This window comes from Pelodiscus sinensis, chromosome 2, assembly GCF_052426305.1.
Source record: "Pelodiscus sinensis isolate ZL-2025 chromosome 2, ASM5242630v1, whole genome shotgun sequence".
In the NCBI taxonomy this organism is placed as follows: domain Eukaryota; kingdom Metazoa; phylum Chordata; order Testudines; family Trionychidae; genus Pelodiscus; species Pelodiscus sinensis.
The window spans coordinates 262,789,546-262,817,347 of NC_143053.1; the positions used below are offsets into that span (position 1 = coordinate 262,789,546).

General features: G+C 50.5%; 2 protein-coding genes across 3 annotated transcripts in view; both read right to left on the reverse strand.

The window, feature by feature from the left end:
- On the reverse strand, window positions 1-27,553 carry LOC112543715 (stonustoxin subunit alpha-like). The gene is given in 3 exon segments (XM_089775914.1): window positions 1-2,713; window positions 11,634-11,760; window positions 27,548-27,553. Coding segments are annotated over 3 exon segments (2,292 nt in total). The 3' UTR covers window positions 1-554.
- The window catches only part of LOC112545555 (stonustoxin subunit alpha-like), a 298,534-nt gene that overhangs the window by 150,306 nt on the left and 120,426 nt on the right, over window positions 1-27,802 (reverse strand). The gene's annotated exons all lie outside the window — the stretch shown is intronic.

A 27,802-nucleotide genomic window follows, 5' to 3' on the forward strand; every position in this document is an offset into this window, starting at 1 on the left:
AATGCTAAAGGAAAAGGTGAGTGAAGAAATATTGTTTATTTCTATACATAACACTAGGACAAGAGATCACCAAGTGAAATTAATAAGTAGCAGGGTTTAAAGAAAAGGGGAAATACTTCTTCACACAGCCCAGTCAGCCCAGGGAACCTGTTGCCAGGGAATAGTGTGAAGGCCAGAAACAATTAGAGAAGTTCTCAGAGGACAGATCCATGAATGGCTATTAGCCAAGAAGATGAGGGAGGCAACCCCAAGTTGTGTGTGTCCCTAACCTCTCTGCCAGAAGCTGAGAGCAAACACTGGGATGGATTACTCTGAGATTCCCAGATCTGATTGTTCCCTTTTAGGCACCTGGCACTGGCCAGATGGAAGACAAGGACGCTGGGTTAGCTGGCTCAATATGGCCTTTCTTATGTTGATCCTCTCTTGGACATGGGCCTGGAGCACTGGTCACCTAAGCCACCCAGTCCATGCACAGGAACCAGCTTGAGTGTTTGCCTGGAAGCCAGGATTTCTGTGTAATTTTATTCATTATCTGTATGGAAGCTGAGCCTGCATCAGACACCCAGATGATTTAGATTCATTCCCTTGGTAAGGAATCTCTTACCTGTTCGAGTAGCTCCAGGCACTAGAGGGCTGTAGTGGAAGGAAGAACATGCAAGTTTATATAAATATTTACCTTTCTTTAGTGTTGTGATCCAGCTCTCCTCGCTTGGGTCACTCACAGCCCCGTCCGCACACACGGCCGACACCCGGAATCTGTAGGGGGTCCCAGACCTCAGTCCAGGAATGGTGCAGGACTCGGTTCTCTGTCCCGTCCTTTGCTCCAGCCATTTGTTTTCTCCAGCCTCTTCTCTGTATTGCACCTTGTACTAGCTTATACTGACTCCATCTCCGATGACACATGGACTCTCCCAGGTCAGGGTGACAGCAGATGATTGTACAGTCATTGCTGCAGGTTTCCCAGGTGGGCTGGTAGGATGAAGCGTCTTCACTGTGTCGCTCACGTCGCTGCTCTCGCTGAGCCCTGGTTTGCTCACAGCCGCGTATCGGAACTGGTACTGGGTGTTTGGACGGAGCCCTGTGACTGTGAGTGTCTCTTCTGTGTTACTGACATTCACAGCCACCCAGTTCTCCTGCCCGACAAGTCTGTACTCTGCCCGGTAGCCGCATATCTCAGCCCTGCCATAGGCTGCCGGTTTCAGCGTGAGCTGCACACGGTCATGTCTGACTCTGTCTATCTTGGGAGAAAGAGGCTTTGATGGGGGCTGGAACCTGGTGCTGAGCAGCTCTCTGTTTTCATACAGGTAAATGGAAGCTCCTGGATTGGCCTTGTCTGGAACAGAGGCCATGATGAACCGGGTCTTCCCATTAGATTTGTTGACATGGGCAAAGTCAGAAAAGGACTTTATGGCTTGTTGCGCTTTTCTTCTTATCTCGTCATCCTCAAACCATTGTGCGGAGTTTGGCATCTCACAGACAGGACTGGCTAGGGCTGGATCGTGAGTTTTCTTCACAAATTGTCTCCGCAGCCACAGGTTCAGTTCTGAGAAGTAGGGTTCCTCGTTGTGCAATGAAGTGAGCATGAGAGACATCACGAAGTCATGGTTGGAGCTGAGAACTACGCGCTGTAGCTCACTCCTGGAGGGTACGACTTCCACCCCCTCCAGCTCGGCAAGGTAGGAACTGACAAAATCCAGCTCTTCCTGTTTCTTATCCAGAAATTCATTGAGTCGCTGGGCACTGAATGGAGATTGCTCTCTGCTGGTTAAAATCTCCACCAGGGCCTCTTCCTCTGCGTTGCCCCCACGGATTGAGGGCAAGGTTCTCGCGAGCTCTTTCTGGAAGGTCTGTCTGTGCTGTGTGCACAGCTTTCTGAACTGCTGGATTTTCCTCCCGATCTCGGGGAAGGCTGTAGCCGCTTTGTCCTTCTCCATGTCATTGCACCAGATGTCACACTCAGTCAGGTGCTCCAGGGCACTTTGTGCATCATCAACCAGCACTGAGCTGATCTCACGCACCAGCTGAGCAGCTCTGGGATCCAGCTTGCTCAGGGGGTACAGCCAGACGCGCACCGGTACAGCCTTTTCCCCAGAGTCGCCAAGCAGCTTAGGGAGAGTCGAGTAAACTCCCAGGGCATCTCGGTAAGTAACCGGATTGTTCTCCAGAGCAAAATCACCGTAAAATTTGCAACTGAAATTTTCAGTTTTTTCTATTTCTTTGTTCTTCATTTCCCCAGATCCTTCTGCTACTCCTGAAACCTTTGGGATCTTTTCTACCATCAGCTTCATTTCCCCCTCTACCTCTTTCACACTCTCTGATGAAGAAACTTCCCGATCAAATACGAAGAAAGCCTGCGCCCCGTAAAGCACAGCTGTGACCACGTGGGTGGCCGTGCCTTGCTCAAACACAGCAGGATACGAGATGTTCTCTGCTCCTAAATGGCTCATACTCAGCTCCTCGTAGCTGGTTGTCACTGAGTACCACAAAGCAACTCGAGCTTGGTTCTTTGATTTCTTGGTATCACTTATAAATGCGGCAGATCCACCTACTTCCACCAGCCCCCCCAGGACACTGGCCTTCAGGGACCCAGACAAATTGAGGGCAGAGGCTTTATCTTCCATCGTGTCAGATGCAATGATCTGGAATTCAGTCTTGGGATTTGGCTTTGTCACCACGTCTTTCTTAAGAGCCTCGATGCCCCATAATGTGACACCTGGAAAATACCACCCAAGCACATAATCAGTGACCACTGGAGAGAATGAGAAATATTTTCAATTGATTTCAGTAGTATGATTGCATTTTTAAGGCATGTCATGAGCAGAAAATAAAATCCCTGGAGGCTCAAATCACTGTTGCCTGTTATCTGACTCTCTGTTTAGGGTGACCATATTTCCCTGTGCCAAATACAGGACACCTGGCAAATTGCTTTGATTCAAGTGAATCCAACAGCAATCAATCAGCTTTGTAGCACTGGTTTTAAAACAGCATTAAATTGGCACAGACACCATTGAAAAACACACTGCATCATAAGAACATAAGAATGGCCGTAATGGGTCAGACCAAAGATCCATCTAGCCCAGTAGCCTGTCTGCCGACAGTGGCCAGCACCAGGTGCCCCAGAGAGGGTGGACCGAAGACAAAGATCAAGAGATTTGTCTCCTGACATCCTTCTCCAGCGTCTGACAAACACAGGCCAGGGACATGATTTCTATCCTCTGGATAATAGCCTTTTATGGACCTAACTTACATGAAATTATATGAACTTACATGACCCATGAAGGAAGGCTGAAAGAATTGGGTTTGTTTAGTTTAGAAAAGAGAAGATTGAGGGGGGACATGATAGCAGTTTTCAGGTATCTAAAAGGGTATGATAAGGAGGAGGGAGAAATCTTGTTCATCTTGGCCTCTGAGGATAGAACAAGAAGCAATGGGCTTAAACTGCAGCAAGGGAGGTTTAGGTTGGACATTAGGAAAAAGTTCCTACCTGTCAGGGTGGTTAAACACTGGAATAAATTGCCCAGGGAGGTTGTGGAATCCCCTTCTCTGGAGATATTTAAGAGCAGGTTAGATAAATGTCTATCAGGGATGGTCTAGACAGTACTGGGTCCTGCCATGGGGTCAGGGGGCTGGACTTGACGACCTCTCGAAGTCTCTTCCAGTTCTAGTATTCTATGATTCAATGAAACACCCCTGCTGCCCCCCACCCCTGGGAAGGGAAAGAGGGAGAAAGAGAGCTCCTGTAAGCCCCCACTGCCCGAACAGGGGCAAGGGGAATGGAAGTGAGCCCTCTGTCTCAGAAAGTGCTGGGGGGAAGGAGAGTCTCCCCTATGCTGGGCTGGGGGGAGGGAGAGGGCCCCCACAGGTCCCCAGGGACAAGCTGGAAACTGGGGTGCACAGTCCCTGTTGACTTTTGACACCCCTGGTTAGAAACAAGCAGGATCCCCTGCCCGGAGCCCGCCCCCACCCTTTGCCCTGAGTCCTGCACCTTCCCATACTCCCTCTGCCCGGAGCCCCCCTCAGGTCCCCAAGATCTTCCCTGACTCCTACACCCCCACACTGTGAGCTTGTTTCCATGAAGGACCTGAGTAGCGCAGGGTAAGTCTTCTAGGTATCATGAGAACTAAGGCACTGATCACCATGGCTGTGTCTAGACTTGCAAGTTTTTCCAGAAAATCAGCCACTTTTCTGGAAAAACTTGCCAGCTGTCTACACTGGCCGCCTGAATTTCCGCAAAAGCACTGACTTCCTACTGTAAGAAATCAGTGCTTCTTGCGGAAATACTATGCTGCTCCCATTCAGGCAAAAGTCCTTTTGCGCAAAAGGGCCAGTGTAGACAGTTCAGATTTTTTTTTCTGCAAAAAAGACCCGATTGCGAAAATGGCGATCGGGGCTTTTTTGCGGAAAAGTGCATCTAGATTGGTCACGGACGCTTTTCTGCAAAAAGTGCTTTTGCGGAAAAGCGTCCGTGCCAATCTAGATGCTCTTTTCTGAAAATGCTTTTAACAGAAAACTTTTCCATTAAAAGCATTTTTGGAAAATCATGCCAGTCTAGACGTAGCCAATGGTGTATAAGTGCAAGTAGTGATGTCATCTCAGCATCAGCAAGAGTTTGGTCAGACCAGGTGTGCTGCACCCTAGTTCAGAGAGCAAGGAGGAGAAAGGACTAACAATCTATGGATGTTTAAAAAGGAGGGTTCATTTAGTAAGAAGAAATTTTATTTGAGCATATTAGAAATGTTCTTTTCCTCACATCACAAAAGTCACAGCTCTGATTCGCTGAGCATGTCTAAAATAAAAATGGTCGCACTGGGTCAGACCAAAGGTCCATCCAGCCCAGGGTTCTGTCTGCCGACAGCGGCCAATGCCAGGTGCCTCAGAGGAAGTGAACAGAACAGGGACTCACCAAGGCTTGGCCTACACTAGGACTTTACATCAACTTTTGCTGCATATGATCGATTTTCTAAGTGATACATCTACATTTTCAAACCTGTTACATCACCTTCTGAGGAGCTGTGGAAGTCGATGTCTGTACTCCTGCTTTTCATCAGGAGGAATGTTATTCCTGACCTTGCATAGTCAAAGTGATGCTAGTGTAGACACAACATTGCCAGAAATGTGATGTTATTGGCCTCTAGGAGACCCCTTCACAGTTGTCTGCTTTGACTGCTCTGGCCACAAATTCTGCCATTTCTATTCTCCCACTGAGCTTAAAAAGCCCTGGGAATAGTAGAGTGGCCTGTCCCATGTAGCCATGTAGTCTGTTGCTGTCTGTTGATGTACACCAAGTCACAGTGGTCAGGGGCTAGGATGGGAATGTGTCTGGCCTCACCACAGTTAGGGAAGCCCATTGCAGCAAAGCTGTCTACTGTGTTGTCCATGTTCCCCACAGTCAGCACCTTCCATAGCAGAAGGGTATTGATGACCGTGGCAACTTGTAGGAGAGCAGCCCCCACTCCAAACTGTTTCCTGACTGAGCGGTACCTGTCTAGCATGGCATGATTCCATAGGGCAATTGCCACTTGCTTTGCCATGGTAAGAGCAGGTCTCATGCTGGTATCCTGATGCCTCAGGGCAGGGGAAGCCATTCACAAAGTTCCAAGAAAGTGGCCTTCTGCATTCAGAAGTTCAGCAGCCATTGCCGCCCGCCCTGCTTCCCCTGCTGCTTTTCTGTACTTACCGCTTTTTAACCCTGAGGCACCCACTACCTAGCTCAGGTTTGCAAGGGGCTGTCTTTGACCCATTTACATGCCTTTTTCTTCCCCGCTCTGTCTTTTAATATTTCAGAATAACTCTTCTTTACCTCGCAGTATATTTACTATTTAAAGCTTTTCTAAACATTTCTCTCTTTACGCACCTTTATAGAATAAGCCTTTTCTCTAAAGCTTTTTATCATGTGCTTACTAAACAATCTCCACTTCCTAAGGGTATGTCTACGCTACAAAGTTAATTCAAACTAACAGCCGTTAGTTCAAATTAACTTTCATAGCGGCTACAAATGCAAACCGCTAGTTCGAATTTAATTGGAACTAGCAGAGCGCTTAATTTGAACTAGGTAAACCTCATTCCACGAGGACTAAGCCTAGTTCGAATTAAGTAGTTCAAATTAAGGGCCGTGTAGCCCCTTAATTCGAACTAGCGGGAGGCTAGCCCTCCTCAGCTTGCCCTGGTGGCCACTCTGGCCAACACCAGGGAAACTCGTCTGCCCCCCTCCCGGCCCCGGAGCCCTTAAAGGAGCACGGCCTGCCCACAGTGCCCGTGCCAGGTGCAAGCCTGCCAGCACCCAGCCAGCAGACCCTGCACCTACCATGGGATGAGCCACCCACCCTCTGCCACCCAGACCTCCACCTCTTGCCAGGACCAGGCTGGCGGCTCCCAGGAGCCTGCCCGGGGCTGCCAGAGGCAGGCGCCCGCCTGGTCTAGTGTGGAGTTTGTGGACCTCTTCAAGGTTTGGGGGGGAGGGGCCTCCAATGCCCATGATCACCGCACTAGGCACAGGAATGTGGCCGTCTACAGCCGCATGGCTGCCAGCCTGGCCACCAGAGGCCACATGCGCAGCCAGGAGCACCTGCGACTACTGGAGCAGCAGCTCCGCACCCAGGAGCACTGGGTCCGCAGGACCTGTGGCTGCGGCAGTGGAGCTTGGAGGTGCTGGAGGAGCAGGGCCGTGCCATCCGAGGTCACCTCCAGACCCTGGTGGACAGGTTCCTGCCTCCTTCTGCTCCAGCCCCTGCGGCCGCCCCAGTTCTTGCTCCTCCTCCCCTCCCTGCTCTGCCCCCCTGCTTCCTCCACACGCTCCGTCCCTCCTGCCCCACACTACACACCCACTGCCCCCAGATGCCCCTGTACCAGCAGTGCTGCGAGACAGGAGAGCTAGCAGGACCCCAAACCCTTCCTCCCTGTTCTAGCTCCCTCCTCCCAGGTTTCCCCCTGCCCTTTCCCACCTTCTCTCCTACCCTCTCCCGCCTCCTTTCCTCTATCTCCCCAGAGTTTCATTCCCCCTCCCCAGTTGTGTTAAATAAATAAAGTTTCTATTTTTGAAAATACGTGTCTTTTATTTGACATCAGGAAGGGGGGCTAGGGAAGGGTAAGTGGAAGGATGAGAGGGAGGAATGGGGCACAAGCCCCCAGTGGGGCAGACCAGGGAGACTGTTAGCGCTCCTCAGGGTGGAAGCTCTCCTGCAGGGCCCCATGGATCCTGACAGCCCATCGATGGTCCTCCCGGATGACAGCCTGCAGCCAGTGCAGCCAGGCTGCCGGCAACGTGTCCACAAGATGCAGCAGAGTCCCCGGGGGCAGGTCTGGTTCCATGTTGCAGAGTGCCGTGGTACTCCGAGTGAGGGCAAGCAGAGCACTCCAAGACACAAATGCTTTGCTGTCCCTCAGCGAGGTAGACAAGCAAGCAGAGAAACCTGAGAACTGTCTGTCCGAATTAGCGCTGTAGTGTAGACATACTCTAAACTATTTTGAAAGTTCCTTTTTATCTGCCATGTTTTCTCTTTGAATTTCAAAATAACTCTTTTAAATGCTCTTTTCTTCACCTGCGTTTCTATTTAATGAATATAAAGGCTCCTCTCTCAACTTATCTTTACATTTAATATTTTAAAGCTTTTTCATTGCCCCAGGAAGATCTGAGTTACATGCTGACCTATCTGTGTGACATGTCTCATAGACTCATAGATTCATAGACTTTAAGGTCAGAAGGGACCATTATGATCATCTAGTCTGACCCCCTGCACAGCGCAGGCCACAGAATCTCGCCCTCCCCTCTTAGAATAATCCTCTCACCTATGTCTCAGATATTGAAGCCTTCAAATACTTTGAAGGCCCCAACATGCAGAGAGTCCTTCAGCTGTGATCTGTGCCCAATGCTACAGAGGAAGGCGAAAAACCTCCAGGGCCTCTGCCAATCTACCCTGGAGGAAAATTCCTTCCTGACCCCAAATATGGCGATCAGCTAAACCCTGAGCATGTGGGTAAGACTCACCAGCCAGACACCCAGAAAGTTCCCTATAATGAATGGTCAATTAGTTACCAAGATCATGTTATTTCATCCAACCATCCCCTTATCATAGAATCATAGAACTGGAAGAGACCTCAGAAGGTCGTCAAGTCCAGCCCTCCGCTCTAGGCAGGACCAATCCCATGTAAATCAACCCGGCCAGGGTTTTGTCAAGCCGAGACTTAAACACCTCTAGGGATGGAGACTCCACTACTTCCCTAGGTAACCCATTCCAATGCTTCACTACCCTCCTAGTAAAATAGTTTTTCCTAATATCCAATCTGGACCTCTCCCACCACAACTTGAGACCGTTGCTCCTTGTTCTGCCATCTGTCACTACTGAGAACAGCCTCTCTCCATCCTCTTTGGAACCTCCCTTCAGGAAGTTGAAGGCTGCTATCAAGTCCCCCCTTACTCTTCGCTTCTGCAGACTAAACAGACCCAAGTCCCTCAGCCTCTCCTCGTAGGTCATATGCTCCAGACCCCTAATCATTTTGGTTGCCCTCCGCTGGACCCTCTCCAATGCGTCCACATCCTTTTTGTAGTGGGGAGCCCAGAACTGGACACAGTACTCCAGATGTGGCCTCACCAAAGCCGAATAAAGGGGAATAATGACATCTCTGGATCTGCTGGCAATGCTCCTCTTAATGCATCCTAATATGCCATTAGCCTTCTTGGCTACAAGGGCACACTGTTGACTCATATCTAGCTTCTCATCCACTGTAACCCCCAGGTCCTTTTCTGCAGAACTACTACTTAACTGGTTGGTCCCCAGCCTGTAACTATGCTTGGGATTCTTCCATCCCAAGTGCAGGACTCTACACTTGTCTTTGTTGAATCTCATGAGATTTCTAGTGGCCCAATCCTCCAATTTGTCTAAGTCACTCTGGACCCTATCTCTGCCCTTAAGCGTATCTACCTCTCCCCCTAGCTTAGTGTCATCTGCAAACTTGCTGAGGGTGCAATCTATCCCCTCATCCAGGTCATTAATAAAGATATTGAACAAAACCGGTCCTAGAACCGAACCTTGGGGTACTCCACTAGAAACCGACCGCCATCCTGACATCGAGCCATTGATCACTACCCGCTGGGCCCGGCCTTCTAGCCATCTTTCTATCCATCTTACCGTCCATTTATCCAATCCACATTCCCTTAACTTGCTGGCAAGAATATTGTGGGAGACCGTATCAAAAGCCTTGCTAAAGTCAAGGTATATAACATCCACTGACTTTCCCATGTCCACTGAGCCAGTTACCTCATCATAGAAGCTAATCAGATTGGTCAAGCACGACTTGCCCTTTGTGAATCCATGCTGACTATTCCTGATCACTTTCCTCTCATTCAAGTGTCTCAAAATGGATTCCTTTAGGATCCCTTCCATGATTTTTCCAGGAACCGAGGTAAGACTGACCGGCCTATAGTTCCCTGGATCGTCCTTCTTCCCTTTTTTGAAGATGGGCACTACATTTGCCTTTTTCCAATCATCCGGGATTTCGCCCGATCTCCACGACTTTTCAAAGATAATGGCCAAAGGCTCCTCAATGACATTTGCCAACTCCTTCAGTACCCTTGGGTGCATTAAGTCTGGACCCATGGATTTGTGTACATTTAGTTTTTCTAAATATTTCCTAACCTGTTCTTTACCCACCAAGGGCTGTCCATCTTCTTCCCATCTTGCGTCGCTTAGCACAGAAGTCCAGGAGCCGACCTTGTCCGTGAATACAGAGGCAAAGAAAGCATTGAGTACTTCAGCTTTCCCCACATCCTTTGTCACTAGGTTACCTCCTTCATCCATTAGGGACTGCACACCCTCTCTGATCACCTTCTTCTTGTTGACATGCCTGTAGAAACCTTTCTTGTTATCCTTTACATCCTTAGCTAGTCGCAACTCCATTTGCGCTTTCGCCTTCCTGATAACCCCCCAACATTCTCGAACTATACATTTAAACTCCTCCCTAGTCATTTGTCCAAGTTTCCACTTTCTGTAAGCTTCCTTTTTGTGCTTAAGTACACCAAGGATTTCCCCTGTAAGCCAATCCGGTCTCCTACCAGGTTTGCCTCTCTTGCTACGCGTCGGGATGGTTTCTTTCTGTGCCTTCAATAAGGCTTCTTTAAAATACTGCCAGCTGTCCTGGACTCCTTTCCCCCTCATGTTAACATCCCAGGGGATTCTTTCCATCAGATCTCTGAGGGAGTCAAAATCTGCTTTTTTGAAGTCCAAGGTGTGTATTTTACTACTCTCTTTCCTTCCTTTGGTCAGGATCCTGAAATCTACCATCTCATGATCACTGCTTCCCAGGCTGTCACCCACCTCTACGTCCCCTATTAGTTCCTCCCTGTTTGTGAGGAGAAGGTCAAGCTGTGCACGGCCCCTGGTCGGATCCTTCAGCACTTGTACCAAGAAGTTATCCCCAACATTCTCCAAAAACTTCCAGGATTGCCTGTGTACTGCCGTATTGGTTTCCCAACTGATGTCAGGGTGATTAAAGTCCCCCATGAGAACCAGGGCCTGCGATCTGGAAACTTCGCTCAGTTGTCCGAAGAAAGCCTCATCTACCTCATCCACCTGATTTGGTGGCCTGTAGCAGACACCAACCACAACATCACTGCTGTTTGCTCCTTTAAACCTGACCCATAGACTTTCAACCAGTTTTTCTCCCTCTTTATACTGGAGTTCAGAGCAATCATAGTGCTCTCTTACATATAGTGCAACTCCTCCTCCTTTTCTCCCCTGCCTATTCTTCCTGAACAATCTATACCCTTCCATGACAGCGCTCCAGTCATGCGAGTCATCCCACCAAGTCTCTGTTATCCCAATTAAATCATATTTCTTGGTCTGGGCCAGGGCCTCCAGTTCTTCCTGCTTGTTGCCCAGGCTTCTCGCAGTAGTGTACAAACACTTCAGGTAACCAGTTGATTGCACTATCTTCTCCATTCGAAACTGGGGTCCCTTCAGATCTGAAGAACACTTGGTTTGATGAAACTGGTTTTCATCAACCACTCATCATAACATCTAGTGCAGGGCTGGGGAACTGTTTTTTGGACAGAGGGCTGATGACCCACAGAAAAACCAGTCAAGGGCTGCTCTCAAGTGAGATGCCCACAAAACCAAAAATTCCTCTGACATGACAGTCCCCACATTCCCCTCGCACATGAGAGCCTGGGGGTTCAGCCTATTAGATTTTGTGTGCTTCAGTCCCATGGAAGGATTGAGGGGGTCGAGTCCTGAGCCTTGGAGGCCAGAACTTGGCACGCTCGGGACTGCATCCAGCTGCCACACCTTAGGCTTCCTACCTCTGATCTAGTGTCTGGGAGGTGAGATGAGGACTGGGCCTGCCTATGGAGCTGGCATTTCTGACTCTTTGTTAATCAGTGTGGCAAGACAGAAGTTGACTTGTGGTTTTGGCTTGGTATAATGTAATTATAGAAACCCCACCTGTGTGGGGTGAGCCTGTGCTCCAGCTCTGCTGTTTGCCCTGAATCTGGTATTCTCAGTTGTGACCCATGAGGCAAAGGACACCATCCCAAAGGAGTAAAGGCTTAAACAGGTTCTTCTGCTGAAAAGGCCCTGCAGGGTGGCTAAAGCCAGAGGTCTGTAAACAAGAAATACAAGTGTTGTTCATTGCATCTGTACCTGGTATGAAAGCGTCGCTGCGGTAGTCATACAGCATCCCCAGCCGGAGAGGGCGGCCCAGGGCTGGCATCTCAATTGGGGAATCTCCAGTGTTAGCCATGGTGGTAGCTGAGAGGTTGATCCAGCCCTAAAACACACCAGCAGCCCAGTTACACAGACACAATGTGATCTCCTATCATTGTTCTCACCGTGTGAATTTTATCCTCTATGATCTTCAGATTCCTGTGGCACCTTATAAACTAACAGATTTATTGGTGCATAAGCTTTTGCGAGCAAAGACCCACTTCGTCAGATGCATGTAGTGGAAATTTCCAAATCTGACAAAGTGGGTCTTTGCCCACAAAAGCTTATGCGCCAATACATCTGTTAGTCTATAAGGTGCCACGGGATTTCTCATTGCTTTTGCAGACTCAGACTAACCCAGCTACCCCTCTGATACTTGTTACAGAGGGAATCCATCAAGGATAACAGAAGGTGCAGCATCATAACAGCCAATCCATAGAGTTTGCTGAGCTACAGGTATTTCTCTAACCTGTGTTTAAAAACTTCCAGTGCTGGAGATTCCTCAGCCTCCCCAAGCAATTTATTTCAATGTTCAACCACCCTGACAGGAAGTTTTTACTAGTGTCCAACTGTAACGGACTCACAGGACTTGTGCTCACTCTTGGCTCTGTACACTCCCTGTTCAGTTCAGTGAGGGTACGTCTAAACTACATGGCTCTGTCGACAGAGCCATGTAGATTCGTTTGTTCGTCAAAGGGAAATGAAGCCACGATTTAAATGATCGCGGCTTCATTTAAATTGAAATGGCTGCCGCGCTGAGCTAACAAACAGCTGATTAGCTGTTTGTCAGCTCAGCGCGCTAGTCTGGACGCTCCCCTGCCGACATGAAAGCCCTTCATCGACCTCCCCGGTAAACCTCATCCTACGAAGCTTAACGGGGAGGTCGATAAAGGGCTTTCAGGTCAGTGCAGGAGCATCCAGACTAGCGCGCTGAGCCAACAAACAGCTGATCAGCTGTTTGTCAGCTCAGCGCAGCAGCCATTTAAATTTAAATGAAGCCGCGATTATTTAAATTGCGGTTTCATTTCCCTTTGCCGATCAGCCTAATCTACATGGCTCCATTGATGGAGCCATGTAGTTTAGACACACCCTGACAACCCTTCTTGGGAATCCACTTTCATTTGGAGGTTAACAAAAATACCTGTATATAGTATCATGAGCTTTCGTGGGCACAACCCTCATCTTCAGATAAACAGTGTGGAGAGAAAATCACCCCCCAACCCTCTCATGTCCAGACCCTGCATGCCCATCCCCCTCATGTACTCTCCCTCCCTCCCAGCCCATACACCTCCCGCAATAACAGTTTAAATACAGCACATTAAGGATTTCTCTTACGCCATATTGTCCATGTACAGTACCCTACAATGCTTTGCAAATACAATAGCTTTAGTAATAGACTTTGTTTGCCCTTCATTACGGCAAACACCTGCCAGGGTCTGGAAAATTCCATAATCTGGCATAGCCCATTTCCTAAAGTTGCTGGATTAAAGAGCTTCAAGTGTGTAATCAGGAGACAATCATAAGTGCAGAAGGAATTCAAAGAAAAGCACAGGGGAAGCAGGATAAACAACATGCACAAAAGAGAATTCAATGCAATGGATTGTATTAAAGATCCAGCTTCCCCTCCCTCCAGACAACTAGACTACTACTCACCCCGCAGCCTCTGGAATAATGTATTCCAACCAGCACTAAACACAAACTCTCGGGCTTAGTTAACTCTACATTTCTACAGTTGGGAGAAAATGCAGTTTAGCTCCCAACACTTACTGCGCTGCTTTCTACAAAAGAATTGAAAGTCCAACAGCTCGCCCAAGTCCTCGAGGCTGCATTCAACAGCCCAGCCCCAGAGCTGAGTGGCTCAGAGTCATTCCTGGAGACCAAGCTGTCCACAGGGAAGGAACAAGCACTGAATTCAGAAGTTTGCAGAGGCCATTAGAGTTACATTTGGATACAGACATTGGCATCAGTCCTTACCTGGAGGGTCGATCCCCCGGCTTTAGTAACACGAATAGGCAGAATTCAGGGAATGTCACTCCTTTCTCAGCTGCTTCCCACTGCTCAGAGAAGGCAAAGAGCAAAACTGAAAGTGTAACTTGTCCTTGCATAAACTTAAACAACCAATGGTTTGGTAGCACTTTATAGACGAACAAAACATGTACATGGGATCATGAGCTTTCATGAGGACTGCCCACTTCTACAGATGACCAGAGTTTTTGCACTGTTTCTCAGAATGCCCTTAGTCCCACAGCAGCTCTGTCCTGCTGAGGGTGGGGATGTGAAACCTAGTGAGACAAAGGTTCTGTCTGAAGGAGACCACCCAGAAGAATGTGTCTGGATACAAACCCCAAATCACAGAGGCACCAATGAGCTGGTAGGGTCACAATCCCAACCCCGCAACAGGCACAGTAGGGTCAGTGTGTGAGGGTGGCAGAAATCAAAGAGATTCCAGGGTTTGATAAAATGGTGACAGTGGAAACTTCAGATCCCAATACATAGAATCATAGAATCACAGAATAATAGGACTGGAAGGGACCTCGAGAGGTCATCGAGTCCAGCCCCCCGCCCTCAAGGCAGGACCAAGCTCCGTCTACACCATCCCTGACAGATGTCTATCTAACCTGTTCTTAAATATCTCCAGAGAGGGAGATTCCACCACCTCCCTTGGCAATTTATTCCAATATTTGACCACCCTGACAGTTAGGAATTTTTTCCTAATGTCCAATCTAAACCTCCCCTGCTGCACTTTAAGCCCATTACTCCTTGTCCTGTCCTCAGAAACCAAGAGGAACAAATTTTCACCTTCCTCCTTGTGACACCCTTTTAGATATTTGAAAACCGCTATCATGTCCCCCCTTAATCTTCTTTTTTCCAAACTAAACAAGCCCAGTTCATGAAGCCTGGCTTCATAGGTCATGTTCGCTAAACCTTTAATCATTCTTGTCGCTCTTCTCTGTACCCTTTCCAATTTCTCCACATCTTTCTTGAAATGTGGCGCCCAGCACTGGACACAGTACTCCAGCTGAGGCCTGTGCCATGAACAGGCCATCCATGTGGGGCGTCTCAGAACCTGGCATCTTTCCTGATTAATTTTCTTTGTTTGGGATATTTTGTCATTCCTTTTCTCCCTGGCCATCAGCAGGGCCCTCATCACTGCATTCACTTCTCCTGGATCGGGGACTTACACAGCGCACGTCTGTCAGCCTGTCAGTGCCAATCACAGTAAAGGGATCAATGCTGCTCATTCAACTATAGAGTACTAGGACTGGAAGGGACCTCGAGAGGTCATTGAGTCCAGGCCCCTGCTCTCATGGCAGGACCAAATACTGTCTAGACCATCCGTGATAGACATTTATCCGCTCTTATGCAAGAAGATTTACAGTAAAGCGTGGGAAGAAAGGGCTTGCACAAGAGCTATGCTCTTTTCTAACAAGGGGTCAACAAACATGTAGTCAAGGGGGATCCAGTGGATATAGTGTACTTAGATTTCCAGAAAGCTTTGACAAAATCCCTCACTAAAGGCTCTTAAGAAAAGAAAGTTGTCATGGGATAAGAGGGAATGACCTTTCATGGATTGAGAACTGGTTTTAAAAGACAGGAAACAAAGGCAGGAATAAATGGTGCATTTTCAGAATGGAGAGAGGTAACTAGTGGTGTTTCCCAAGGGTTTGTACTGGTGAGGAAAACGTGAATAAGGAAAAGTTATTTACTTGTTCCAATAACATAAGAACTAGGAGCCACCAAATGAAATGAATAGGTAGCAGGTTTAAAATGAACAAAAGGAAGTTTTTCTTCACTCAGCGCACAGTCTACCTGTGGAATTCATTGCCAGAGGATGTGGTGAAGGCTAGGACTTTAACAGCTTTAAAAAAGAGATAGATAGATTCATAGAGGTTAGGTCCATTGATGGCTATTATCCAGGATCGGTAGGAATGGTGTCCTCTCTTTTTCTGGAAATGGATGACAAGGGAAGGATCAAGTGCTGATTACCTGTTGTGTTCACTCCATCTGGGACATCTGGCATTTGCCACTGTCGGCAGACAGGATACTGGGCTAGACAGACCTTTGGTCTAACCCAGCATGGCTGTTCTTATGTTCTGAAGTTATGTTTAAGCTCGCAGAAAAGGGACAAATGTTTGAGTAGATTAACCCATGCCCAGAAGCCTTTCTAAAAGTAAAATAGATGCTTGTATCTGCAGCAATATTGGGCTCTCCAGATCCCCAACTACCATCCTAAATAGAGATGCCAGCAAAGTTGGCACTGGCAATACTTTGGCTCATCCATTTGGAGACAAAGAAAGAATATGTGCGTATGCCAGCATGACCCTGAACAAAACAATGCAGAATTACTTCACAACAAAAGGAGACTTTCACCAAACATTTTTACTCAAGGCATTCAAAATCAGCACTCATAAAGGTGTCCTCAGACTTTTCTTGAATCCCAAGAACAACTGGCTTGGTGGCTTGAACAGCTGGCTCCATTCCCAATACATAGAATCATAGAATCATAGAATAATAGGACTGGAAGGGACCTCAAGAGGTCATCGAGTCCAGCCCCCCGCCCTCAAGGCAGGACCAAGCTCCGTCTACACCATCCCTGACAGATGTCTATCTAACCTGTTCTTAAATATCTCCAGAGAGGGAGATTCCACCACCTCCCTTGGCAATTTATTCCAATATTTGACCACCCTGACAGTTAGGAATTTTTTCCTAATGTCCAATCTAAACCTCCCCTGCTGCACTTTAAGCCCATTACTCCTTGTCCTGTCCTCAGAAACCAAGAGGAACAAATTTTCACCTTCCTCCTTGTGACACCCTTTTAGATATTTGAAAACCGCTATCATGTCCCCCCTTAATCTTCTTTTTTCCAAACTAAACAAGCCCAGTTCATGAAGCCTGGCTTCATAGGTCATGTTCTCTAAACCTTTAATCATTCTTGTCGCTCTTCTCTGTACCCTTTCCAATTTCTCCACATCTTTCTTGAAATGTGGTGCCCAGAACTGGACACAGTACTCCAGCTGAGGCCTAACTAGTGCAGAGTAGAGCGGCAGAATGACTTCACAAGTTTTGCTTACAACACACCTGTTGATACAACGTAAAATCATATTTGCTTTTTTTGCAACAGCATCACACTGTTGACTCATGTTCAACTTGTGGTCCACTATGACCCCTAGATCCCTTTCCGCCATGCTCCTTCCTAGACAGTCGCTTCCCATCTTGTATGTATGGAACTGATTGTTCCTTCCTAAGTGGAACACTTTGCATTTCTCTTTATTAAACCTCATCCTGTTTACCTCTGACCATTTCTCTAACTTGCTAAGGTCATTTTGAATTATGTCCCTATCCTCCAAAGAAGTCACAACCCCACCCAGTTTGGTATCATCTGCAAACTTAATAAGCGTACTCTCTATCCCAATATCTACATCATTGATGAAGATATTGAACAGTACGGGTCCCAAAACAGACCCTTGAGGAACTCCACTTGCTATCCCTTTCCAGCAGGATTTAGAACCGTTAACAACAACTCTCTGACTACGGTTATCCAGCCAATTATGCACCCACCTTATCGTGGCCCTATCTAAGTTATATTTGCCTAGTTTATCAATAAGAATATCATGCGAGACCGTATCAAATGCCTTACTAAAGTCTAGGTATATGACATCCACCGCTTCTCCCTTATCCACAAGGCTCATTATCTTATCAAAGAAAAGAAACTGGACTGACCCAGAGTGCCATGAACAGGCCATCCATGTGGGGCGTCTCAGCACCTGGCGTCTTTCCTGATTCATTTTCTTTGTTTGGGATATTTTGTCATTCCTTTTCTCCCTGGCCATCAGCAGGGCCAGATAAGGCACTGCCCAGGGAAAGGACCCACTAATACTGATGCACTGTCTAGGAAACCAAGTCTGGACAGCTCAGTGAGGAAACCAGGACTGGAAAACAAAAAGCTGCACAGCAGCTCCCTGCTGAGGGCAGAGCAGTGAGTGTCTTACACCCAGTAAGGACAGAGGGGATTCTGCAAAATAGTTTGTTCATGTGCACTGGAACGACCCAGGAATCTTTATAGAGATTGTCTCAAGGACGTATTTTTGGAGGTGGTCGATGTTCCCCTAATTTTTGCCATCCGTGTGTGGAATAAATTTTGGTATGAGCACCAAGGCCTGGGAGGATACGCCCCACCACTTGAAACACATGCTGCCAGCTTTGGGTGCTGTGGACTCTCTGCCAATCAGTTGGTCAGCAATTCAGTCTCTCCTGAGTAGCCACACGCTTCCATGATGTTAATGGAGGAGGGGCAGGGCTGGGATGGAGGTTGGCTGTAGAAGGGAGCTTGCGGTAAGGGATTGGGGTGCAGGAGGGACTGTGGGGTCAGGGAGGGAGTTTGGGTGAAGGAGGCAGTTGTGACATGGCACTTGGGAATGGGGTGCAGAAAGGAGTATAGGGGTTGGGCTGTGACCGGGGCAGGGGATTGGGGTGGTGGGTCTGGCGGGAGGTATGGGTTCAGGAGGGGGACAGGCTTATGTGGAGTTGGGGGCAGGAATGGAGGGTCGGAGGGATGGAAAGGGCGGGGCTGGGGTGCCAGAGGTGACTCCTGGTCAGAAGCCTAGCATGTTTCTCAGGCAGGCTCCCTGCCTGCTCTGCCCCTCACATAAGAGCCTGGCGGGGAGGGGTGCTTCACATGCTGCCTGTATGAAGAGCAGGCAGCTCCCATTGGTTAGAAACCAGCCAATGGGATTGTGCTGGAGTCGGGGACAGCACATGGAGTCTCTCCCCTCTGTCCTGGCTCACAGCTGTGAAACACAAATGGCCCAGCAGCTGCTTTTCTGGGTGGCAGGGAGGGACAGGCAGGGAGTCTGCCAGGGTACGTCTACACTACAAGGTTAGTTCGAACTAACGGACGTTAGTTCGAACTAACATTCATAGGCGCTACACTAGCGCTCCACTAGTTCGAATTTGAATCGAACTAGCGGAGCGCTTAGTTCGAACTAGGAAAACCTCATTTTACGAGGATTAAGCCTAGTTCGAACTTACTAGTTCGAATTAAGGGGTGTGTAGCCCCTTAATTCGAACTAGTGGGAGGCTAGCCCTTCCCAGGTTTCCCTGGTGGCCACTCTGGCCAACACCAGGGAAACTCTATGCCTCCCTCCCGGCCCCGGACCCCTTAAAGGGGCACGGGCTGGCTACGGTGCCCGTGCCAGGTGAAAGCCTGCCAGCACCCAGCCAGCAGACCCTGCACCTGGCACGTCACAGAGCCACCCACCCGATGTCCCCCAGCCCACCCCCTCTTCCCGGGACCAGGCTGGCGGCTCCCGGGAGCTTGCCCGGGACCGCAAAAGGCAGGCACCTTCCTGGGCTAGTGCGGACATCGTGGACCTCGTCCATGATCTCCGCACTAGGCACAGGAAAGTGGCCGTCTAGGGCAGGAGAGCTGCCAGCCTGGCCACCCAGGAGCAGGTGTGCATGAAAATCAAGGGGGTCCACTGAGACCCCCGACCCTGAGCCCTGAGCTTACAATGGCCGTCCTGGGTCAGACCAAAGGTCCACCTAGCCCAGTAGCCTGTCTGCCGACAGCGGCCAACCCTAGGGACCCTGGAGGGGATGGACCGAAGACAGTGACCAAGCCATTTGTCTCGTGCCATCCCTCTCCAGCCTTCCACAAACTTTGGGCAGGGACACCACTCCTACCCCCTGGCTAAGACTACTCCATGGACCCAACCTCCATGACTTGATCTCACTTCCCTTTAAACTCTGTTCTAGTTGTAGCCTTCACAGCCTCCTGCAGCAAGGAGTTCCACAGGTTAACTATTTGCTTTGTCAAGAAGAACAACTTTCTCTTACTAGTTTCAAGCCTGCATTCCCATTCCTTTCCTTTGGTGTCCTCTAGTCCTTCTTTATGGTTACTCATGAAGAACTTTTCTGTATGCACCCTCTCCACCCAACCCCTGCTTTTAGAGACCTCTAGCCTGTCCCCGCTCCATCTCCTCTTTTCTAAGCTGAACAGTCCCAGTCTCTGTAGCGTCTCTTCATCTGGGACCTGTTCCCAACCCCTGATCATGTTAGTTGCCCTCCCCTCTTCCAGCCTTTCTCTTCCCCTCTCCCACCTCCTTTTCCCAGTCTCCCCCAGTTTTGTTCAATAAAGACAGAGTCAATGTTGGAAGAAACGTTATCTTTATTTTGTACATCAGGAGGGGGGGCTAGGGAAGGGTAAGTGGAAGGAGGTGAGGGAGGAATGGGGTACGAGCCCCCGATGGGGACGACTGGGCTGGCTCTGCGGGCTTCTGGGGGTGTTAGCTCTCCTGCAGCGCCCCAATTGTCCCCTCTCCCCAGTTGGCAGCCTGCGGCAAGTGCAGCTGGTCTGTTGGCCGAGTGCTGTGATGTGCCCAGTGTGGGCACTCAGGGCACTCCAAGCCAGGGCCGGTTTTCAAGCGGGGCACCCCTGAGAACTGTCTGTCCGGGGTGGGGGTCGGGTCCCTTTAAGCGCAGCCCTCGGTTAGCCTGAGACAGCATCTCCACGCTCTAAGTCCTCCTCTGATGCCCTGCCGGCACTGCTTCCGGCCAGCCTTAAGCCCTGTTCAGGGTCCACTCAATGTGGACTTGCTAGTTTGAATTAGCAAAATGCTAATTCGAACTAGTTTTTAGTTCTAGACGCGTTAGTTCAAATTAGCTTAGTTCGAATTAACTAATTCGAACTAAGTTTGTTCGAACTAACTCTGTAGTGTAGACATACCCCCAGAGGCTCCCCCCTGTGTCCGCAGGCTGGATCTGGTATTTTGCCCAGCCCTGCCCTGCCTGAATGGGTGAGATAACAGCTAAAATAACTACTCTTTATGGAAAGTGATGCCAGTTCAATGCTATATGCACATGTTTAATGCCCACGAGCTGTCCCCCCATATTTCCCCAATTCTTGCTAGTATGTGCTCATCATAAGGGGCTGTGAAGTAGTCTAGAAATCCCAAGACGTGAGAATATAGAAATGTTACCGTATGTGGATGAAGGGAGGTGAAGTTTGTGCAAAAAGTTTCCATTTATCTCATAAATAGACTCACAATCGTAACTTGTGAAGATGGAAATGTGGCTTTGCGGGTCTCTCCATCCACCCCGGTGAAGCATCTCAGTCAGATAATGCAGTTCTGGGCACAGCATTCAGGAAACCAGCCCCATAATGGTATCAAACCCCCAAACAAATCCATCTTTCACTGTGTGAGAGTTTCCCATGTCGAAAGCCCTTTCAGGTAAGCCCCCTTTAACAGTGAAAGGAGGGTGTACCCACTGATTGCTCCCCCAGGGAACATGGCAGCTCTAAGGCTCTGAGTCCCATCACTGCCCTGGTGTGCAGGCTATAGCCTGTGTCCGGGTCACCCTGTGTCCTTGGACATGTACTGTACCAGCCTGGTGCCCTGGTGCTGGATGCTGGGTGTTGATGCCAGTCTCAGGTCTGGATCCACGTGGTCCAGTCACAACATGGTGCATCAAGGGACTCAAAACACCTGGGACCCTGCTTGCAAGAGGTGGGATGGAACCATAAACACCAGGCCCAGCTCCTGATCTCAGTGGGGCTGTGGCTCCCACTCAGTGCCTGGCGAAGGGGCTCTGCCTGGACAGAGGGGCTGTGGGAGTTGGGGACATGACGGGGAGAGGGGCGGACAGCAGCCCAGAACACTACAGCTCTGACAGCATCAGGCTCACAGAGCAGAGGGCTCTCTGGTTCCCAAGGCCTTTCAACACAGGGCCTGTGGCAGGCAGTGGTCCAGCCTGGTACAGGACAGATGGAGGGAATGAGGAGCTGCCAGTGAGTGATGGTGCCTCCCAGCCACTCAGACACAAGCCGGAGGCCATCAAACCCACCAGCCCCAGCTACTGCTGGTGGTGTGTGCCCCAAGAGAGCCAGAGGGCGAGAGCGAGCACCAGCAGCAGCCATGAGAGGAGGGGGGAGCCAGTGTGAGATGGGGCGCAGAGGGGAACTCACTGCCCTAACCGTAGTCCTGCGCTCTCTCACTGGGCCTGGGTGGCTTCGCTTGGCAATAGAGTATTAGCCGGGCTCTGCAGAGTTTCCTGCTCTGGAGGTGGGTGGGGGCTGGACAGGCCTTTGCCATTTCGAAGGGCTGGTAAATCTCCCTCCAGAAGCATCTCTCCCCACAAGGGCAAGGCAGAGAAACCAGATCTCTCTGTGCTGGGAGCATCTGGGCACTCGTCACTGGGGGCTGGGGCCATCGTGTGGCCTCTTCCTTCCCCAGGTCAGGCTGGGGCATTGTCAGTGTTGATCCAGCTGCTATTACCTCACTAACAGTAGGAGAGAGAGAGAGATGTTCTTCACTGCATGTGCCAGGTCCCTGGGGTCCCACGGGTGGATCCTGGGCTGTTTCACATAACAGCACTAATACAGACAGGGGACAAAGACAAAATGAATTTTGGTAACTGCAGGGTCTGATTCTGAAGGAACAAGCGGCCAGTTGGCTCGGAAAGCAGCCGCACACCCAGGAGAGCAGAACTTGTCTTCCTTTGTCTCTTGTGCAGCATCCGCCAATGAACCGCCAGCAAGGACTAAACCCAGGTCTCTGACATGAAACCAGGAGTAGCAGCAGCTCACCAAGGAAGCAGAGACACAGCCAGGCCCTAGCATATACTGAACACATCTCTACAGTCTGGAAAGAAGTGGTGAGCAGTGGTTAGTCGTGGCGCTCAACAGTTACACTGAGGAAAAATCAATTAGGTCTACTTCAAAGGCTCCATCATGGCCTATTGTTGGCCTATGGACACCCAGCTGTCAACAGAAGGCCTGGGACTGTATAAAGGTGTCTTAGGTCCTGATCCTTTTTATCTCAGTTCTGTTTGATGCTTTATGCAGGGGAAGCTTGAGCCCTAAGACTGAGATTTCTGGCCCTGAGTTGGACGGTTGCTGCTGCTGCAGCGCAGAGACTTAGAGAGTTTTTGGCGGGAAACTCTGAGGAGATGGAACCCTCAGGCCGGTCTCTGGCGGGAAGAACCGGATCGATCTGGTTCCAGCAGGCCCAGGCCAGACCCAAAGGCCCTTTGTGGCTGAGGTAACAACAATATGGAGCTCACGGTCTCTGTGTCTAGACTCCATTTTGGTTTCACAAAGGCAGGATCATGGCATATAAAACCCACAACAATTAACATTATGAAATGATTAACAGTGATTAAAAACAAAATATATTTAATCCGACCAAAAGCAACAGTCACCTCCTCCTGTGGCGTTAGATGCAGAGCCTCTAGGAGCTCATGAGAGGATGGACAGTGACACAGACATTCACAAGTACCATGTCTAGTCTGTATTATACATTTTATTAGAGACAAGCACAGTTACAATTACCCAAGTGTATAGAAACCCTGTGAATTCCCATGCCCAAGTGATCAGTGTTGTCACACTCATAACCTTACAGATACCCCTCGAGTGATGGATTCCTCTCCACTGAACATCAGGAGAGGGATGGTTCCCTGGGGCTCCTCCAGTTTTACTCACCCCAGGAACCACGTCTAACTCTGCCCACATGCACGAAAGTGTCAGGCCTCTTTTTCCTTGTCTGTAGAAACATTGGGATGCCTTGTTTTCCACAGACTGTCTGTAGTTCCTCTTATTTCCAGTAGCATCTATGCACAACATGTTCCCTGTGGTCAGGACGCGTATTGTGAATGAAATTACAGTTAGGGATGTGAATGGTTAAATAGCTAACTGGTTAGCCTCACCCTTAGTGGTTCCAGTTAACCAGTGGGGGCTGGAACAGGGGAGCTCCAGCCTGGCCAGAGCAGCCAGGGAGACCACCCACCTGCCTCCCATTTAATCAGTTAACCGGTCGAACATTACATGTAACTGGTTAATCAATTAAATGGGATTTCACACTCCTAGATACAATGAGGCACCTCGTTATCTCACACAGACACTGAATTAGGGGCCCCCTTCCTGGCACGTGTACCAGTGCATGGGCCATGCCCCAGAGATGGTTCCTGTCCTGGGACAGAGAATCTCATGGACTTCCCAAGGATTTCCTAAGGAGACTCCACGGACACAGAACTCTGATCCAGCTCTGTGTGCTGTGCCAGGCCCCTGCAACTCCTCCTTCCAGCTGTTCAATTCGTTACCCATCCTCCATCCCTCCCCCATCCCTCCCTCCAATCCCCCCCTCTTCCCCTGGCTGTTTTTCTGAAAAAAAATCTCTGTAGTATAGATGCACCCCCAGTCACAGGGATGCAGGGTCAGCTGGGTTCCTCGGCTGCTGACCCAAAAGAAAGGGAAGATTTTCTCCCCATTGAAAGAAAGTGAAGGTTGCAGCCAGATCATCAGCATCATTCAGTGTCACCAGCCCCCCTTCACCATCTGGAGAGACCTGAACCCTTCTGAGTTCTCATCTCAATGGAGGCAGGGCAATAGACATCCCGTGGGCCTCATTGGTTCTGGTCCTGTCCCACTGCCACATCCATCCCCAGGTCCCTTTCTCAGGCTTAAACTCAACCTCTCCATCCCTCTGCAGACTCCCAAGTGACCCCCACAGCCCATCTCCGGTGCCCCCTCCCTCCAACCTTTACCTCCCAGGAATGTTCCCCCGAGGTGAAGCCCTCAGAGCCAGCACACAGAGCAAATTACCGAATCTCCCCTAATTGTCAGGCAACGTCTGGCTCTTTTCTCCCCGGCTCATACTTCTTAAGTCTGCAGACAGGACAAGCCCGGGATCTGCTGTGGCTGGATACAAAGTTAGGGTATGTCTACACTACCACCCTAGTTCGAACTAGGGTGGTTAATGTAGTCATACAAACTTGCAAATGAAGCCTGGGATTTGAATTTCCCGGGCTTCATTTGCATGTTGCCGGGCGCCGCCATTTTTAAATGTCCGCTAGTGCGGACTCCGTGCCCGCGGCTACACGCGGCACGAACTAGCTAGTTCGGACTAGGCTTCCTATTCTGAACTAGCTGTACACCTCATTCCACAAGGCGTACAGCTAGTTTGGAATAGGAAGCCTAGTCTGAACTAGCTAGTTCTTGCCGCGTGTAGCCACGGGCACGGAGTCCGCACTAGAGGAAATTTAAAAATGGCAGCGCCCGGCAATATGCTAATGAAGCCTGGGAAATTCAAATCCCGGGCTTCATTTGCAACTCCAGTTGCCTACATTACCCTCCTAGTTCAAACTAGGGTGGTAGTGTAGACATACCCAAAGGGCTTTTAACCACCATCCTCCTACCAACAGGGATTAGTTTGGACCCCACCAACCCCCCCTCATGCAACTATCCTGCAATTGCATTAACCCAATGTGTGTGACATTAACTCGGGGGCAGAGAGGCTGGGGGAAGTGTTCCCTCTAAGGCTATATCTACACTTGCGGCTTCTTGCGCAAGTACAGCCACTCTTGTGCAAGAACCCACAGAGCATCCATACTGCCCGCCTGCTCTTGCGCAAGGAAATTTACAGTACGGCGTGGGAAGAGAGGGTGTCTTGTGCAAGAGCTACTCTCTTTTCTAACAGGTGTAAGCTCTCTTGTGCCAGAGGGCAGTGTGGATGCTCGGCAGGGATTTCTTGCACAAGAAACTCATAGGGGCTAGCTAAAATGGCCATTGGAACTTCCTTGGGCAAGAGAGCGTCCACACACTGCCATGGATGCTCTTGTGCATAAGCACAGCTCACACACAGAAGTGAGGACATGTTCTTGCACAAGAACCCTTGTGCAAGATGTTCTTGTGCAAGAAACTGCCAGTGAAGACATAACCTAAGAGTTTCCTCACATGAGCAGAATGAATTTTGTGTTGTGCACCAGTACTGAGTTCATGTGGCTTGTTTGGATGTGCCACTGTGGTACCCAAGTTATTAATAAATATTTTTAAACCTTTACCTTTTCTCTCTGCTGCCATGTCTCCTCCCCTTGCTCCATCAGCTCCCCTGGTGCCTGCTGCCCCCCAACCCCTCTGCTGTCCTTACTCCTGCCCTTCTCACTGCCCTCAGCCCTCTTGCAACCTGCCCCCTCCCCCATCCCTTCTCTCCCCCTTGTGTCCACTCCTCCAGTAGCCCCACTCTGATCACATGACCTACCCCTCCTCATCCCCTCTCCTAACACCTCCCTCTACACCCCTGCCCTGCCTCTCTCCTCTGGTGCTGGTCCCTCCACTGCAGGTGTCTGCCCTTCTGCTTCACCCCAGAATCCCCTGGCACCTGCACCTTCCCTTAGCCATGCACCCTCCTGGTGCCTCCCCCTTCCCTCACTGCCCCTGCCCCTTTTTCCCTGATGCCCCTGTGCCCTCACACATGACTTGCTCCATCCCCACCTTTCTCATGCCCACCCCTTCTTTCAAGACTTCTCCCAGAACCTTCCCCTCCCCCCTCTAGCCCCCAATGCCCTTCCTCTCTCCTCTCCCAGCATCACCCTGTCCCCCTCCCACTGACACCTCCCCTCCTGCCCTTTTCCTTATTGTCCCCCCCAGCATTTGTGTCTCCTCCACCCTGTCCGTTGGTGCCTGCCCCTTTCTTCTCCTGACCTGCCCCCTTCCCCTCAGCACCAGCCCCTTCCTCTCCCACCCCTTGCTCCTGTTTTTCCCCCTTCCCCTCCCCCACCTTTTGCCTTCCAGTTTGCGGGGCTGGAGTCTGCGATCAGGCCCTGCCGCCCCTCTGTCCATCGAGGGGGTTTAGGCCACTCTGGAGTCCGCTGCCCATTCCTCCTGGGGCTGCGGAGTCTGGGTGTCCACCCCGCGGGGTTGCTCGCCGGGTCCTGGCTCCTGCAGGAGGGTGGGCGCTTCCCTGAGCTCACCGCCCAGGTCCCAGGTAGACCCCGTCCCCGTTGCCTGCCATGCCGCCAGCATTTAAAATACCCAGCACGTGGCATAAGCATGCGCTGCAAGCGTGCGGGGGCGGGGCTGGCCTGCCGTGCCCACTTGCTGAAGCGTCCGCCCGGGGCGAGGCCTTCGCATACCGTCACCCCTGTCTTGCCGTGGCATCTGTGGGGGCCGGGGTAGGAGGATGCGTCGGCAGATGGGGGCCAGGGCCCACTCCAGGCAGGGCCGGGGGCTAGACCCAGCTCCAAATATTGCTGGAGCAGGGCCCCTGGCTCTGAATATTGGTGGAGCATGGGTACCACGAGCCCATATAACTCGCAACCCATGCCCATGATCCCTGGTGCAGGCAGGGCCGGCCCGAGGTATTCTGGTGCCTTAGGCATGGGCGCGTGGCACCACCCCGCATGCGCAGGCCCGCCCGTGGTGAGCAGGCCCGACCCCTAGGGTGCGCAGGCGTGCCCCCGGGGCGCACGGCACATGCACGGCCCAGCTACAGCTGCTGGCTCGCAGCCGAGGGCCCGCCCCCGGGGTGCATGGCGTATGCACGGCCCAGCTACGGCCGATGGCACGCAGCCTGGGTCCCGCCCTTAGAGCACACGGTGCAAACGCAGCCCAGTCCAGCCTGACCGCCACAGCTGGCACGCATTCCTGGCTGTGTAGGGCCCCGCAGCTGTGGGGGAAAGGGCGTTGGTGGCCGGCGCCATAGAAGCCAGGCGCGCAGCGCCTGATGGCAGCCATAAGGGATGCAGCGCGCCCCTTACAGCTGCCATCAGGTGCCCCCCATCGGTTGGTGCCCTGGGCAGCTGCCCGGCTCGCCCATGCCTCCGTCCAGCCCTGGGTGCAGGGTTAACACCATCACTACCTGCTGCAACATGCTGCAGAGTGAGGGGCAGCAGCCAGTTCTCTGCTCCTGCCTCCACTTCTCCCAGCTCACAAGGATTTCAACAACTTCCACCCTACCATCAACCTCAGCCTGGACCAGTCCACATGGGAAATCCACTTCCTGGACACTACAGTACAATTAAATAGTGGACAAATTTCCACCACCCTATATCAGAAACCCACCGACCGCTACACTTACCTTCATGCTTCCAGATTCCATCCCAGACACATTTCTCAGTCTAGTGTCTACAGCCAAGCCCTAAGATACAACCGGATTTGCTCCAACCCCACAGACAGAGACAAACACCTACAGGATCTTTACAGAGCATTTCTAAAACTGAAATACCCACCTGGGGAAGTGAAAAAACAAATCGACAGAGCCAAAAAAGTACCCAGACATGAACTACTTCAAGACAGACCCATCTCTAGGGTTTCCAGGTGTCCGGTATTGACC